General features: G+C 40.7%; 1 protein-coding gene across 1 annotated transcript in view; it reads right to left on the bottom strand.

The window, feature by feature from the left end:
* The window catches only part of DNAH3 (dynein axonemal heavy chain 3), a 212,814-nt gene that overhangs the window by 92,838 nt on the left and 101,681 nt on the right, over positions 1 to 18,295 (bottom strand). The window contains exons 29-36 of the mRNA XM_054580923.1: positions 11,947 to 12,055; positions 11,608 to 11,721; positions 10,725 to 10,901; positions 8,494 to 8,585; positions 6,465 to 6,684; positions 5,785 to 5,919; positions 4,117 to 4,228; positions 2,345 to 2,586 (exon numbers count right to left, since the gene is read on the bottom strand). Coding sequence (XP_054436898.1) covers positions 2,345 to 2,586; positions 4,117 to 4,228; positions 5,785 to 5,919; positions 6,465 to 6,684; positions 8,494 to 8,585; positions 10,725 to 10,901; positions 11,608 to 11,721; positions 11,947 to 12,055 — 1,201 coding nt within the window. The remainder of the gene's footprint in view (positions 1 to 2,344; positions 2,587 to 4,116; positions 4,229 to 5,784; positions 5,920 to 6,464; positions 6,685 to 8,493; positions 8,586 to 10,724; positions 10,902 to 11,607; positions 11,722 to 11,946; positions 12,056 to 18,295) is intronic.

Below are 18,295 nucleotides of genomic sequence, written 5' to 3'. Positions count from 1 at the left end.
TTTTATGGTTCCTTCATCAGTGTTTACTACAGAACTTAACTGCACACACTCATATGTTTTATTTGCCCAGATCTCCCATGAAAGACTTCTTTTGGAACCCCCATGGACTGGTCGAGGGCCAGAGTGGAAGACTATCTCCATCAGTTCTTCTGGAGTGGAAGGAGAGACCATGGGAAGTCCTCGTATTCAGCAGGCATATATATCCCTGTAGAAAGTAGTATAGATACATGGCGCAGCCTCCAACTAGTAACTGAGACAGTGGTGCTACTTCCCACTTGTTAACAGGGGTTCCACTGAGATAGTAAAGCCAAAAGATTGTGACCTTGGCCTATCAGGGGAAAAGAGGAAACCCCATTGCATCCTGCTGCCCATTATAAGTTGTGGCTAAAAAGTTCCCTGTATTTTACCTGGCCCATATCAAACATTCCTAGAAATGGGTCATTATATATGTCCCTAGGAAGGTCCTAGCCTAATGTAGCTGATACTACCAGCAGTGTCATCTCTGAATATCAAGAAAAATAAAATATACCCATACCTGTGGCAGTACAATTTACACCCAAAGCTTAGAAGAGTCATCAGGAACTTCATTTGATTATGACTCTTTATACTTCTAATCTTAAGCCAACTGATACATTTGTACAGTTTGTAAATTAATAACATAGTCCATATCATATAATAAAATTTCTTCCTATTTTTGTTATATAATCAAAATTACACACATGATATAATTAGTATACACGTATAATTTGATTACTAGGCCTTCCATAGTGACCATGACTCACTCCTTATCTTGTGAAACTTAAACACAATAGGAAAATTGATTTAACAATGATATATATCCAGTATAGGAAATCTTGTTTGAAATGGTGATAAATTTTACTTCATTTTAACAGTTATATAGCACTTGCTGTATGCCAGGCACTATTATAAGCAGTGTGCAAGTATTAACTTACCTAGTCTTTCTAACAATACTGTGAGGCAGATGCCATTATTCCTACTTCACAGATGATAAAACTGAGGCACAGAGAGGCTAATCAGCTTGTCTGAGGTTACACAACTGGTTAGTGGCAGGGCAGGATCTGAACCCACATTGTCTGGCTCCAGAGTCCAAGCTCTTTAGCCACTACACTTCATGTAACAGAATGTATTTCCAAAGACTGTTGTAACAGCATCTCCTACTCTACTTGCATTTTTGAAATGAGACCTAGCCCACCTCCACCAAGAGGACAGTCTATTTCTCCACCTTCTTGAATCTGGGCAGAACTTGTGCCTTCTTTGACCAATAGAATTCAAAGAAAATGAAGCTGTGCCCATTCCAAGAATAGCTCATAATGTCCAGGAAACTTTCACTTAATGCCTCTTGGAAATCAGCTAACATACAAGAAGTATCACCACCTTGAGACCCCAGGTGAGAAGCCTAAGCCATGCGGAGAAGCCTGAAGATGAAGTGTTTTTGGAGAGGAAGGAAGAGAGAAAAAGAGGGAAGAGAGAGATGGATGGAGGGAGAGAGGCAGGTAGAGAGAGAGGGAGAAAAGGTGAAGGAGAAAGAGAGAGAGGAAAAGAGAGAGGTGCTAAGGAAAAATGAGCCCCAGACATTGAACGAAGAAGCCACCTAGGATGTGGACCCTCCAGCCATAGCTGCTCCAACTGACATCACAAGGATTAGCTGAGTTGAGCTGAGCTCTTCAAAAAAATTTTTTTAAAGATTTAATTAATTTATTTTTAGAGAGGGGGAAGGGAAAGAGATAGAGAGGGAGACACACATCATTGTGCAAGAAAAAAACCATTGTCTTTCACACACCCCCAACTGGGGACCTGGCCTGCAACCCAGGAATATGCCCTGACTGGGAATTGAAGTGGCAACCATTTGGTTCACACTGGCTCTCAATCCACTGAGCCACACCAGCCAGGGTGCCCTTCAAAAATTTGTAGTCCACAATATCTTGAGCAAAGTAAATGGCTGTTTTAAGCCACTGAGTAGTAAGGTAGTTTGTTGTACAGCAATGAATAGCCAAAGCACATCCCATATATCAGTGCTATGTACTATCTTATTTAATTACCAACACCCCTTTTTTATTACTACTTTTAACAAATGCAGAAACTGAGGTCCAGAGAAGTTATGTAACTTGCCCAAAACACACAGTTCCGTTGTAAAGCTAGTGGCCCAATCTGATGCCAGTGCCAAGGCTTTTAACCACTAGACAGCTCTTTCTTTAACACACATCCACTATTAATACAAACAGAAGCATAATTCATGAATTGATAATTGCTATTTGCTTGTGGGGCATTTACTCTTAATGCAATACCTTACTTATGTAAAAGTGATATCAGACTCAACAGCTACCTTTTTATTGTCATCCAGAACAGTGTTCATGTTTTCAATCCAAACAGCATCCACTGGCCCATCAAATATAATCCACTTGCGATCATCAGACATTGAAGATGCTTGCTCCCGGAAAGCATTGGCAAGGACACCATCTGTCCATTCATGGCTGACTTGGTCAAAGCACCCATACAACTGCCCCATGGTGATGGCCTTGGGGTTGATGATCTTGAACACCACGGCATACTCCTCCATCTGGTTGGCTGAGCAAGTTACAGAGGCTCTGATGAGACCAGAACTTTAGACAGGAGATAATACCATCTTTAAGACCAACCAACCTTTATGGCTCTGCCATCCAAGGACAAGCCTGATAAAATTTGTGCTCAGTTTTTTAAAGATTGGGATATCTGGGTGGGCAATGCCTTAGATTGTTAGGTTATTACAATCATTAATTTATCGCCATATATTCTTCTGAGGCTCACTTCAAAAGGGTAAACATGTCAGTCAGATCTGAAGAACCCTGCCTGGGCCTAAAAGAGCTCTCGCAGGAAAGCACAGAGGTACCACATTATTAAGCCTCCTAATATACCTCCCTTGCACAGCTATCCTGAGAACCTTGGCTTGACCTGAGATGAAAAAAATAGCTGACCAGTAAAAAGATTCTGGAAAATAATGGTACTTTAGCCCTGAAAGTTCTTCATTGGCTGCTTAGTAGGTGTCCCCTGAGAAGTGCACACTATAGGAATACCAGGACCCAACTGGAATGTCCAGGCTAACAGATGGCACAGAGGTATGTATTTAATCACAGAAAATAAGCACACTTTTACATGATCCTTCAAAGTAAGGAAGACTTGGCGTGTATAAAGCACCATTTCTGCAGAATCCCAAAGCAAAAAGATGGGTTCATGTCCTTTCTCTCCATTTAGTTTCCTAAACTAAATTCAAGTCTTAAAACTACTTAAGTTTGAAATGCCCAAATTAGTTATGAAGGCCAAGTCAGTCCCCAGAACAAAAACCTCAAATATCTAACAACAACTTGATTACCTTATGTTATTAGAAAAACCTGTTAAAATAAAGTACTGGAAGGCATTGTGTAAAGATAGCCAGCAAGCACTGCTTTCAAAACCACAGGGTTGCATTTTATAAACAAACAAACAAACAAACAAACCTGCCAAAAGTCTTTCTCTGGCAATAAACATAGTTGCCATATGTTGAGTAGAAACCATGCGAGGTTAGTTATCTGTGTAATTTCATGTAATTCTCCCAGCAATCCCATTTACAGCTCAAAAAACATAGGCTGAAAGAGGTTTAGTCATTTGCCCAAGGTCTGGGTCTGATTGAAAAGTCTGAGGTCTTATCCTCTAAGTTAAAATGAAGGGAAAGGGAGGAGAAAAAAGAAACAAAAGAAACCTTGCAATGATTTGCTTTTACAATAATTCTGTTTAGGGCAGTGGTGGAATTTCTGTCACTGGGAAACCTTTAGAGAAGCCAACTGTTCACCAGTTGAGAAAATTCCTCCAGCCTTAATGACATGAACATAAAATCCCATTGTAAGCTCCCTCCACCCCTTTATTTTCTGCTTGCAGACTCTGTGTGCCAGGTTCTATTTCTGGCTCTGATGTTGCAATCCAGGGGCTACAAAACAAAGGTAACAGTCCAGGGACTACAAAACAAAAATGAAAACAAAAACAAGAGAAAACAACAGCAAAACCCAGGCTGGCATTATCACCATGGAGCCAGCCGATTGACTGAGGCATCCTAGTCTCCCTGGAAGCTGGCGCTGTGAGCTTTACCTTTGTTTAAGTCACCCAGAGCTGCAGCCAATACTTTATAAGCACAGGTCTTGCCTCCCATGGGATCTCCAACAATCATGAAGCCATGTCGTACCAGCATCATCTCATAGATCTGAGAAGAGACATCATATAAAAAGTCAATCATTACAAACCTCCCAGAATTATAAATTAGTCAGAAGTCAATGAGGAATGAGGGGTCAAAAGGGGATTCCCACAGTCACATCTACCTCTGCTGAACCACATTCCTTTCTATGATACATTGTTTAAATACCTTTTGGATGAATAAATAAATGTGTGTGTTTCAGATTATTTAAGAGATTGAAACTACCATTTACTCTGCACCTGCCTAAGTGCTAAGCATCAAGTGATTTACCTAATTTATTTCATTTATTCTATTCAGCTGTCATTAATCACTTCCTAATGGTGGAAATTATAAACTCAGAAGAGGTTAAGTCACTTGCTTGAGCTCATCAGTGGCAGAGCCAGGATTTGGACAGAAGGTTCTCTGATTGCAGTGCCCCTAATCTTTACATTACACCATCTCCATTTGCTTTTTGTCTGTTGTTTGATTAATTTTATATTTTAAAAATTTTACTTTTATATTACATTTTTTTCAATTATAGTTTACATTCAATATTATTTAGTATTAGTTTCAGGTGCACAGCACAGTGGTTAGACAATCAAACACTTTACAAAGTGTTCACCATGATATTTCCAGTACCCACCTGGAGCCATATATAGTTATCACAATATTATTGACTGTATTTTCTTTGTTGTACATGGATCTCCATCACTATTTTGTAACTCCCAGCCTGTACTTCTCAGTCCGTTTACCTTTTTTACCCAGTCCCCCAATCCCTCCTCTCCTCTGGAAACCAATCTGTTCTCTATAGGAAAAGGAAACAGTGGCAATTTTAATAATTACATTTCTCTTGTAACATCCTTTCTTGAGGCCTAAATGCTGTTCTGACTTGATTGGAACTCTCAGAAGATGAAATGTATTTTCTGAGCCAGGCTTCATTCTAAAATATAAGTGACCTTCTCTGTCACTGGTTCAGGGATGGTCATATGACTATCGGCACCATTCACAGCTAATCCTGAGATTTAGGCTGACGCCCCTTGGAGAGTGATGCTCTTTTCCCCCCCCCTGGACTTTAACCTGTTACAATCTCAGCCTAAGGCTGCTGGGGGCTCAATGGAGAATGGAGTTTTAATGCAGAGAGAGCCCAGAAAAGACAACTCCAGATGGTGTAATGTAAAAACCTGGATCCTGCTGTGACTGAGGCCTATATATTTCTATTCTACTCAGGTTAGATAAATGAATAAATCCCTTTTTGTTGATTAAGGCAGTTTGAATTGGGTTTCTATCACTGGGAACTGAGACAGTTCTGATTAATTCAAAGCCCAGTGCCCTAAAGGGAAGACCCCAATTTTTTTAAAAAAAGAAACCCCAAGGAAGATGATTATAGGAAAAATATTGAATTTTAAACTTCAACTTGGAAATGAAATGAAGGCATAAAATCATTAAGGTGCCTTCATCTCTCCTTCAACATCTCTTCAGGCCCCTCTGATTGCTGTCATATTACCCATGTGCCAGAATTCTTTTTAATTTCTGAGTTTAGCAAACAGTAAAATAGGTATCTGCCCATGTGAGTCCAATGAACCAACCTGGATAATTTTCCCAATAAACCAAGGTACTGGCTGGAGTTTCATCTTTCTGATGTTCTCATTGAGTACTTCCATAAAAACTTCATAATCTGACTTTGGAAGAACCACTCCAGGGAACAAATCTGATATAATTCCCTGATAAGCAGAATTTGAGAGAAGGTAGAAAGGATGAATTATCAGTTGTGTGACCTCTACATTGTCTTAAAATGAGATCTACAAAAATCTTTGAAAAATTCCAAACCTCAATTTTCTTGCACCAGAACTCATCCACAATGACAAATTCTGACACTATCTGTTCAACATGATTTCCCTCCCATATAATTTTAGAAGTCATAAAATATTTAATGAGCCTGTGCTATCTTCCACTCATGATTTCTATCTTTATGGCACTTATGGCCTGGTAGATAGGCATTAAAATAATTATAAAAGGAAACATTAAATTTGGTAAAAACAATTACCCATACCTAATAGCGAATATTATCCTATCAGTGAAACTATATTTATTAAAACAGGAACTAGACATAAAAGTTGTCATCACAGTTATTATTTAATATTTAGGTGAGACTATCTGCCAACAGGGATGCTGGCTGTCAGGAGATGGACAAGATGTGGAGGGGGTGCCAAGGAAGGAAACGTTTCACCTTCAGAAGTTGAGTCCCAGAGTCAGTCCCACTGCATACCTGAAAAAGAGGGACATCTTGAGCCAAGAACTTGGCCAGGTTGATGTCAAGCAAGGCCCGGAGCAGCAGGACACTCTCATTCTCCTCTGGGTACTTGAGCTTGAGATTGCCAGCAGCAGTGAGCACAGACTTGACAGCGCGCATGCCATAGTCATAGTGATGCTGAGAGGAGAGCTGCTCAGAGCACAGGCGGTAGGTTGCCACAATCTTCTGTGCAAGACTGGGAGGTAAAGACATATATTTGCACACTCCCACAGAGGATCACATCCTGCTCAGCACGCATTCCCAACATCTTTGTGCTCTGCCACTTCAGAAACCAGGCTTGCCCATGGACTTGAAGAAGCCCCATCATTTGAAGACCTTCTAATAGAGTTACCAGGAGCTAAGGAAGCACTGTAACCCTCAAAGTTAGGATGAAAAAAAGCAAGTACACACACAGATGTATAACATATGGTATGAGAAATCATATGTGTATATACTTTTACATGTTTATATGAATATATGTGTACACAGAGACACACATGCACACATACATTTGGAAAGAATATATTAAACTATTAATCATGTTAATCATTAATCCATGGAGAGTAGGACTTAGGGTTGCTGACATGAACCTCACTTTTTTTTACTTCTGTAACATTACAATTTTTTGTAATGTCCAAAACAATGTCCACATTTTACTTTTTAAATTTAAAAGACAGTTCAAACTTTAATATGCTCAGCATACAACACATGTGCATACATCATATGCACTACCACTTCTTATTCTCCTGGGCACACTGCTGGATCACACATCCTAGCCTCCCATGCGGTTGTGGTGATCACACCTCTTAGTCCTAGCCAGTGGCATGTGAATGAGAGGGGAGTATGGCACTTTCAGGGCTGGTCCCTAAAAACTCCCTCTGTGGGATCCTTCACACTCGTGTGCTGTAGTGGCAACATATAAGGAACCGGGTACCTTCTCTTGGGGAAGGACTGCCCCTGATCACAAACACCCATTTGGACTTCCCAGACAGTGAAAAATAAACTTTTCTATGCTAAGGCAATGGGATTTGAGTGTCAGGGTTACCCTAAGTAATATGCTTATGCACATTTTCTTTGTGAGGAGTCCTCTCTACAACACCAATTTACTTTAAAAGCAAAGACTTTGTGCTGTACAACGATGGACATAAGGCAGGTGGTTCAATAAAACTTTGACAATTGAATAAAATAAATGAACTGAATGGGAAAAGAAGTGTAATCCAGATTTCTTAAAGCAAAAGTAAATTAAACTTCACGTGACTGAGAAAATCTCTTGGCCTAAGAAGGGTGGCACATGCTGTCCAGAATGTCTGCATGTAGGCCCTTGGATTGAGCATGAGAACAGCCAGGTCACAAAGACACTGGGCCTCTGGAGACCTCTGTGGTAGCAAAATACTGATTATGGCCAGGACCATGTAAAAAGGCAAATGTGAAATTTGAAATATGTCAATAAAAGCTATACAATGATATTAATGCCTCTAGGTGCATATGATAAAGGCACCAATGTGTGTATGTGTCTGTGTGTCTTGGAAAACTGGGTAATACTAGAATGAGAGATACCCAACTGGTTAAAATAAATAAATGTTATATTGATAACAATGTTAATTCTAAATTCTTTTAAAATTTCCCCTTCAATCTGGGAATAATTTCATGTTTTTTGGTGTTGCCTTAAGCCATTTAGGAATGTGTAAGAGTGTACATGTGTTGCGGGGAGGAGCAGGGAGCAGATGACTGGCTGCTGTCTTTAAAAGAAGTCCACAGGAGGTGTACATAAAGAAAGTGGTGGCCTTTTCTTGGGAACCTGGGTCATTTTCCAGTCAGAGGTGAGGTCAGGACCAAGGCCAGGGCTATGTGATTTTTTTTTTTTTTTTTTTTTTTACATCAACGTGTAAGCAGAAGCATTTTTTCTCAATTTTTCTTTTCCAATGGGCAACCCACCTTGAATCCACCACACAAAAGCCACTATTTTGAGGGTTTTAGGACCCCCTGGAAAAACAATGTAACATACCTCCTGGAGTCCAGAAACCCCATGGAGTAGAGAGAGATTTCTCCAATGAGGGCATAGTCTGGCACCATCATGGCCACAGTCCGGAACAAAGCCTGGAAAAGAAACAGCCATTGAGAACCTGAGCAATGGGGAGGCACATCTGCAGAGGTGGAGAGAAGTAGCATGATCATTGAAGCCATGCTGTTGATGATCAAAGAAAGGCACCAAAGCAGCAGGACTGTCTTCACTGGACAGGTTCCCTTCTCCAGTGACCTCATCATGGGCCATTTCCAGGGACATGCTGTCACACTGAGGCTCTCCACAGTGTGCAGAGGCCCTAGGTGCTCATGTCCTAACAACACCTCATTCCCCTAAGCCAATGAGCATCATTAAACCTTTGGAGATTTCCAGGAGGAATCATTTAAGAATGCAGGACCAGGATATATCAGAAGACTCCTAAAGTGAGAAAGACCTCGATTTGAGTCTTTGTTCTGTTACAGGTTATATAGCCCTGCTAGACCTCAGTTCTTTTGTCTCTAAATGGGCTAACAACTGTACCGCCTTCATAGTTATCATGAGAACAAACGATACCACATAAATGGAATACTTAGAAAAGTATGTAGCATATACCAAGTGCTCAGTAAACACCAGCTATTGTTATTATTACCTTAGATCTTACAGAAGTGACTTGCCTGAGTCATGCAGTTAGAGAGACAGCCAAGACTGGGACCCTGGCTTCCTGACACCAACCCCTGGTCCTTTCTACTATATCACTTTGTCCCATGGAAGTTTCTTGGTAGATCTAACATAGTTGTTGACTGGGAGGGTACAAGGGGTAGTTACTACAATTGGGTGGTAAAAATGAGAAGTGTGGGTCCAAATTATACCTTGGTTCTCACTGGCCTCTGTTGACCTAGAGGGAAGGAGCCACTTAACCTCCCTGACTCTTCACCATTCCAGGGAGGAGGAAGGGTGGTGGGTCTGAACAAGATTCTAGGGCATAATCACAATGCATTTCTAGTAGGAGGAGTATCATATACAGCAGGTCCTAGAATAACATTGTTTTGTTTAATTGTATTTCATTATAGCATTGATGAGATGTTATAGGGAATTAACTTGTTTATATCAACTAGCCTATGGTAAAGTTGGTTTTGTTATATGTCATGTCACTTAAAGTTGCAGAATCTATCAATGACATTAAGTGAGAACTTACTGTGCTAAAGTCAGTGTGGCTTTGTCTGGGTCTCTCTTGTGTCTTCTACTCAAGGAGATGGAGCAATAACTTAGAACAAAATCAGTAAAAAAGCAGACCTAGAAGTATCCCTCTGGTTGCTCTTTGTTTGCAGCTGGGGTGCTAGGTGTTTTTCCCACAGGAGGAGATCCAGCCATCTTATACTTTTGTTTTTTCCTTCCATGAGAGAGGCATGTTAAGGTCATCCAGAGTCTATTAATCTCAAGATGGCCTGGTTGGCTCTTTCTTCTCCTTCAGAAGCATTTCCTTATCCCACTAGCAGCAGAGTCAATGGTCACTGCCATGGCTATAGCTCAGGGAAGCTCATCAGTAGGTACTGGGGACAGGCATATTCTCTATCCACCTCACTAGCTGGTTGGGGCAGCTTGCTTTCGTATGGATAAGCCTGCTTAGGTATCTATTAACTAGTTTAGTAATAAAGAAGAGCTCCAGCCTAAGTTTACCAGAGTTCTCTGTATCCAACTTCGATGTTCTCTTGTAAGTAGATATATTTTGTTTGGCTTACAATGATTTTCTTTTTTACATTGGTCCAAAATCTAAAAATCAGATTTTATGTAAAAATCAAAATTTCTATTTTTTCCTAAAAAATGAGATCATCTGACAATTTCTGCTGGGCTGGGCTAAATATGGGCTTCTGCCTCTTGATGGGGCATTCACCAGAGTCCCCACTGTGCCCAAATGGTTTCTTTCATTTGTATTACCTGTCTGACTCCTGAAGGCAATAGAAATAGTGACCCTTGTTCTAATGCACATTATTTTCTATTTGCCACTGGTTATTATGTATATCTCTACCCACCCTTTTCCTTCCCCCAAGTCCACCTCCCATGAGAGGAAGTGGTTTTATTCTAGGGGCAACTACCATCTTACCTCCATCAACACTCCACTATTACCATAGCTAAATGTCACCTGGTCCCATTATCTGGCTTCTCTGAGGCCTTTGGTACTCCCAGAGGTTTCTACACCATTAGTACACCCAGTATTAATTCATGTTGATGTTTACCTTGAGGTTATCTGGTAGCTCAGCCCTGCCAGCATACCCAGGGTTCATGGTGATGAAGACAGCACAGGTTGGGTTCAGCAAGAGCTCGGTGCCCTCAAAGATGAACGTCTTTAGTTTCCGGATAATAGCTTGTTGAATGCTAAGAATCTGCTGAGCCACCACAGACAGCACTTCTACCTGGGGTGAGAATGGCTAGCTGATGGGAGCTCCTGCATCTGGTGGGCACCCACCCTACTTCACCAGAGTCCCCTTCACTTAGCAGAGATAGAGCCCAGTCACTCAAGAACCAGACCTTCTCATTCAAAATTAGGAGTATGACTTGGGTTTTGGTAAAGAAAAAGTCTGTGTGTGTATGTGTGTGTGTGGTTTCTATAGTATTTCATTTTCTCCCAGCACCTAGCATAATGCTTCACCCATAGTCCATATTTGAACAGCATTTTTTGGTTGAAATTGCAAGTTTATATGTCCTGACCTCAATTCCCCACCCTCTTCTCAGAGAAGAGGGGGTGATTAATTTCATGCCACTACTGTAGATATCTATCATATTGTATTTGTTTCATTTAATTTTTATTTCCCTTTGCTAGATTGTAAGAGTCTAGAGGGAAAAACCATTTGTTACCTTTGTATCATGAACATATGCAAAGTATCTGACACAGTAGCTGCTCAATAAATTTGTGAGTGAGCTAGTGAAAGAGTGACTATGATGAGGGTGCATATGTGTATGAAGCAGATACTTTATATTGTTGGGGATGTTTTTGTTTAGTTAATTGAGTACCTTCTTTGTGCAAGAGGCTATAAAAGATAGATATGACCCTGTCATTGAGGAGCTGAGAACCCAGGAAAAGGCATATCTAACCCCTCTGTACTCCAGTGGCAAGGTTACCTCAATCCTGTTGAACTCATCAAAGCAGGCCCATGCTCCAGCCTGGGCCAGCCCTTTGAAGAACTTCCCCATGGCTTTGTAATCCAGACCATCTGAGCAGTTGAAGACTACACACTAGAGAAAGGGAGGATGTGGGCACCATTCAGGATGGGTTCCACACAGCTGAATTATCCTGTATCATGAAACAGGTATGAGGCTCCTTGCTTACTGTTCCACAGGAAGAGGGAGGATCCACTCTGCCTGTTACACTAACCCATCTTGAACTTCATACCAGCTTCCCTGGTCTGGGGCCTAGAGAGGAACAAGAGGAGAGGGTGGGGATGGACCGCATTTCCCTACCTGCTTGGCCAAAGCTTTGGCCAGATCTTTGGTGGTTTCTGTCTTGCCTGTCCCAGCTGGACCTTCTGGAGCTCCCCCAAGATTCAGCTTCAAAGCCCCCATCAGTGTCCTAAGGGGAAAAACATAAGAATTCAGTGTCAGTCTTCAGACAGGAAAGAAACTGGCTTTTGTTTTGTTTTGTTTTGACTCATACAAATAGTTTAAAAATTTTCCCTGATTATATGACCACCATTGTGAAGAACTCTGTTTTACTCAGCAATGCAACCTCAGAGCCTTGGTGCATGGGTGGCACCCATAAGCATTTGTTTGAATGAATGATTGCATGAATAAATGAATACATACAGATGTAAATTAGTCAAATGAAAAAATTCTCATAAATTCCACATTCCAAAGACCAATACTGCTAATGGAATGGTGAAATTAAATGTATTTCTTCCACTAGATTATGAATTCTTGGTGCAGGACCTAAATTTAATTTAGTTCCATATCCTCAGCAAACTAACACAGTTCCTGGCATGTGGTGTAGGGTCAAGGTAAATGTTAGAAATACATGATGTACTAACTGTGGTTCCACAGCCCTCTGCGCAAGTTTCTATAATTTCAGTTAATACACTGTCTTGTAATCATCTGAGTATCTCCCCATCCCATAGGTTGAGGATTCCTGGAGGTCATGCACAGTGCACAGGAAAGTTCAAGAAATGGCTGCCTGAATAATGAATGGAATAAATGAGGGGGTTGAAAATGGTAGCCAAGTAGGTGGAAGCTGAGTCTACTTGCTCTTGCCCCCAACTTGGATTCTCTGCTGATCTTCTCACAATTAACCCTGGCAATCAATGGAATCTTAGCTAATATGAAGTTTTGAAGCCAAAGAGTACAGAATATGCTTCATACCATCCGGTAAGGAGATTTAAGTTGAAGGGGAAATACCCTGCATGTGGCACCTGCAGCAGCAGAGAGACAAGACAAATTGCAGCTTAGACACTCCCTCCTGTCTCAGAGTAAGGGGCCCTAGTCCCACACAGGGATCCCCAACTCTAACTAGGAGAGACTTGGAAGGACATATGGAGTCTGGATGACCCAGGCTACATACACACACAGAGCAAGCAGCATGTCAATACTGCTTGCACCAACCTGGAGAATTCCAAACAGGGACTCAGTCTCCTAAAATGATCAGGTTGCTACACCTGAATCTGTCAGAGGCACCATCAGGCTGTAACCAGCCATGACCATGAGAGACATTTTGCTTTATGGGGAGGGGGTATGTGCAGAGAACCAGAGAGTGGTTCATTACTGCAGTATGGGTACCACATAGAGTCTTTTTAAAAAGAAGAGAAAAAAGGGCTGGGCAAGGTCTGTGCATGTAGCTGCTCATTCATCAAAGAGACCAGATTGAAAGTGCAGTTCATTTTCATTGAATCCAGCTGGGCAGGGAGTCACAGAGTTGCACAGGGGTTTGCTGGGCCCTGCCTAGTTTGACTAGCGGGGGTGGGAGCGTGGGGATGGGGGCTTTGCAGAACACAGAGTTCTGGACTGCATTTCTTGCAAAGGCAGTGGGCTGGGAGTTAGATAGGAAAAATTTGAGCACCAGAGATTCTTTTCAGCCAGGGAGACCACTCTTTTCCATCTTCCACAGAGTAAAATGATGTAATATGGGAAAAGCATACCCATTCCCCTCCTGTGGAACAGTGTGGCCAGGCTCAGAAGCACCCTTCTGGGTACATACCCTCAGGGCAAACAAAGAGGGATGACAAAGGGGTCCTTTATTAACTTTTCTCAGCATGGACAAGATGCTGGTTCCCTAGGTTCTATTCCACTGAAACCAGTTGGGTAGAGAGTGCAGAAACTGGCACAGCAAGGGAAATTCAAGGCCCTGCCCAGTCTTCGCTCTTATACAGAGCTGACATTAGTACCAGGCAGGAAAGAGCGGACCCTTTAACACAGATTGGCTCCTCACATTAAACAGGCAGCTAAATCATCAGAAACTATACATTATTAGAAATAATCTTGGACAGGCCAAGACTTATGGCACGGGGGGTGGGGGGCACACCCACTATCTTCCCTGAAGTCTGAACAGTGCTGCCAAGGGGATATCTAAAGGCCCAGTCCTCCTGATCACACCAGAAGCTCTCTCAGAAACAGACAGGACAGTGGTGAGGCCAAGAAATGGCAAGACTACAGAGAGAGGCAGGTGGAAGTGGAACCTGAAATCCTTTCAGATATTGGATGACCTACCACTGGGCCTTGTGCTGATGAAAAGCCAGCAGAGCAGAGCAGCAAGGACCATCCCAGATGCAAACAAATCTGAAGGAGACAGCCATAGGCTGTAGATCGCTTGTAGCCTTGAACAGGCTGCTTAGAGGTAGATGGGGAGACATCTGACATTGCCAGAGTTGAATCCAGAAGGAGAGGCCTGCAGTCAAGCACTGAACTCTACTGAGATGAATTCCACCTCATTTTTTTTCATTGTTTGCATGAGGTTTTCTTTCCCATAGCCTTTTTAAAAATATTTTTTCGTTATCTTCAATTTTTATTCCTATTAGTTCACTCTGTTTTAAAAATTTTATCTCATATTTTACTCCTGTTTTCTTACTCCATTTTGCCTTCTTCATTCCCTTTCTTATGTTCTTATTTTTGTTTTAAAATCTATTTTTCCCTTTCTTCACCTTGTTTTTGTTTCATACTCATTTCTCCTCCCTCTTTCTCTCAAAATAATTTTCCATTCTTTTAGTCATCTCATATTATTTTTCTCTTTCTTATAATAATCATATTCTCTTTCTAACTTTATTAATCTCTGCTCATTTGTCATTGATATTGCTGTTGTTGTGGAGGGGTATTTTTACTGGTGTGGGTTTTGTGTTCTATGTTGATTTGTTTTGTTCTGTCAGCACTGGTACAACAGCATAGGAGATCAAGGAGACTACATCACTGAGTCTCACAGGATTCCTACCACAGAAGGCCATCCCATGAAGACAGATGTCAAAACAGATCAATTTAATACAAAGGAACAAAAAAAAAAAGGAGTCACATAAAATGGGGATACAAAGAAACAACCCTCAATCAAAAGGAAAGGATGAATCCCCAGAAAAAGAGCTACATGAAATTGAAGCAAACAATTTATCAGACATAGAATTCAAAGTAATGGTTATAAGGATGCTCAAGAAATTTAGTGAGAATTACAAGGAACTTAGTGGGAACTACATCAGAATTAAAAAGGACATAGAAACTAAGAGTAAGAGCCAGGTAGAAATGAAAAATACAATATCTAAAATGAAGAATACACTAGAAGGAACAAAAAGCAGGTCAGGTGAAGCAGAGGATTGAATCAGGAAGTTGGAACAAGGTAGAAATAAGGCACCCAGTCAGAGCAACAAAACAAAAAAAAGACTAAAAAAGAATGAAGATAGTTTACGGCGACTTTGGGACAACATGAAATTAACAATATTTTCATCACAGGGATATCAGAATGATAAGAAAAGGAGCAAGAGATAGAAAATCTTTCTGTAAAAAATAATGACAGAAAACTTCTCTAACCTGGTAAGGGAAAAAGTGGAAGCTCAGGAAACATAGAGGATCTTAGTGAAGGTGAACTCAAAGAGGTCCCCTCCAGGACACATCACATTAAAAATGGAAGAATTTAAAGACAAAGAGAGAATCTCAAAAGAATCGAGGGAGAAACAGCTAATAACATACAAAGGAGCTCTGATCAGGCTGTCAGCTGATTTTTCAACAGAAACATGACAAGTCAGAGTGACTGACATGAAATAATCCAAGTAATGAAAAGCAAGGACCTGCAACCAAGACTGTTCTATCCAGCAAGGGTCTCCTTCAAAATGGAAGGAGAAGTAAAAAGCTTTCCAGACCAAAAAAACAAAAAACAAACAAACAAACAAACAAACAAACAAAAAAAACGGCTAAAAGAAAACAGCTCCACTAAACAAAATGGACAGATCTTCCAAACAAAACATCAACAAGGATATTGTGGAGCTGAATGACGCACCGAATCAAATAGACTTAACTGACACATATAGAACCTTACATCCCACAGATGCAAAATACACAGTCTTTTCAAATGCTCACAGAAGTTTTTCAAAGATAGACCACATGATAGGACACAAAGCAAGCCTCAGCAAATTCGGGAAAATTGAAATAATACCAAGCATTTTCTCGGACCACAAGGGCTTGAAGCTGGAAATCAACCTCAATGAGAAACCTCAGAAACTTGCAAACTCATGGAGACTGAACAGTAGACTATTAAACAATGAATGGGTCAATAATGAGATAAGAGAAGAAATCAAAAAATTTCTGGAAACAAATGAAAATGAATATACAACAGTCGAAAACCTATGGGACACAGCAAAGGCAGTCCTGAGAGGGAAGTTCATAGCAATACAGGCCTATCTAAAAATGATAAGAAACATTTCAAATAAGAGACCTAACACTACAACTTCAAGAATTGGAGAAACAACAACAAATAAATCCCAGAGCAAGTAGAATGAAGGAAATAGTCAAGATTAGAGCAGAACTGAATGACATAGAGATGAAAAGAACAATTCAAAGGATCAACCAATCCAGGAGCTGGTTCTTTGAAAAGATAAACAAGATCGACAAGCCTTTAAGTAGACTCATCAAGAAAAAAAGGGAGAGGACCCAAATTTATAATATCAGAAATGAAAGAGGAGAAATAACAACTGATACCACAGAAATACAAAGGATTGTCAGAAACTACTATGAACAATTCTATGCCAAGAAATTTGAAAACCTTGATGAAATGGACAAATTTCTAGAAGAGTATAATCTTCCAACACTGAAGGAGGAAGAAACGGAAAGCTTGAACAGACTGATAACAGCTGGGGAAATTGAAGCAGTAGTCAAGAAATTATCGGCACACAAAAGCCCTGGGCCGGATGGTTTCATAGGAGAATTTCATAAAACATTTAAGGAAGAGCTAACTCCTGTCCTTCTCAGACTCTTCCAAAAAACCCAAGAGGGGGGAAGACTCCTAGACTCTTTTTATGAGGCCAACATCACCCTAATCCCAAGACCAGATAAAGACACTACAAAGAAAGAAAACTACAGGCCAATTTCACTGATGAACATAGACGCTAAAATCCTCAACAAAATATTGGCAAACCGCATCCAGCAATATATTAAAAAGATCATCCACCATGATCAAGTGTGATTCATCCAGGGATGCAGGGATGGTTCAATATAAGCAAGTCAATAAAAGTAATACATCACATAAATAAAAGAAAAGACAAAAACCACATGATCATCTTGATAGACGCAGAAAAAGCATTCGATAAGGTACAGCACCCATTTATGATCAAAACACTGAGCAAAATGGGAAAAAAATGGGACATTCCTCAACATCATAAAGGCCATATATGAAAAACCTACAGCCAGAGTCATACTCAATGGGCAAAAAGTAAAAGCTTTCCCACTAAGATAGGGAACACGACAAAGATGTCCGCTTTCACCACTTCTTTTCAACATTGTATTGGAAGTACTAGCCACAGCAGTCAGACAAGGAAAAGAAATAAAAGGCATCCAAATAGGAAAGGAGGAAGTAAAGCTATCATTGTTTGCAGATGACAGGATAGTGTACATAGAAAACCCTGTAGACGCCACCAAAAAACTACTCAACCTAATAAGTGAATTTGGCAAAACAGCAGGATATGATGTCAACATTTGAAATCAAAGGCATTTTTGTATACCAGCAATGAAATAGAAGAAGAAGAAATCAGAAAAAAAATCCCATTCGATATAGCAAGAAGAAAAATAAAGTACCTAGGCATAAACTTAACCAAGGAAGTAAAGACCTGTATGCAGAAAACTATACAACATTGAAGAAAGAAATTAAGGAAGACAGACATAAATGGAAGCATATACTGTGTTCATGGATTAGAATAATTAATATCAAAATGTTCATACTACGCAAAGCAATTTATAGACTCAACACATTCCCTATTAAGATACCGATGACGTATTTCACAGAAATAGAACAGACATTTCAAAAATTTATATGGAACCATAAATAACCCCAAATAGCCATTGCAATTTTAAGAAATTCAGTTTAGGGTCTTCTATTGTGAGCTTTCCCCGCTTTTGGCTCTTTGGGGTCATGGCCTTCCCATGCAAAATGGAGACTAGGGCAATGGGAAGAAGTCAGCTCAAGGACTCTCCGGTTAATCCTGTCTCAAGTCTCTCCTCTAGGGTCTCTGGGCAGCTCTGTGGCTCCTTTGGCTAGGGATCCACTATTTCTGCAGACCGTAATTGCGAACCTTGTGGCCCCCGTGCCCACTTTTGCCTCTCTGGGGGCGTGGCCTGTCTGCGCAAATGGGGACTACGG

Source organism: Pteronotus mesoamericanus, unplaced genomic scaffold (genome assembly GCF_021234165.1).
Source record: "Pteronotus mesoamericanus isolate MK-2021 breed Mesoamerican mustached bat unplaced genomic scaffold, CSHL_Meso_final contig_64, whole genome shotgun sequence".
Classification (NCBI taxonomy): domain Eukaryota; kingdom Metazoa; phylum Chordata; class Mammalia; order Chiroptera; family Mormoopidae; genus Pteronotus; species Pteronotus mesoamericanus.
Note: the sequence above shows the minus strand (reverse complement) of the source record. Positions and strands in the feature narration are given on the sequence as shown.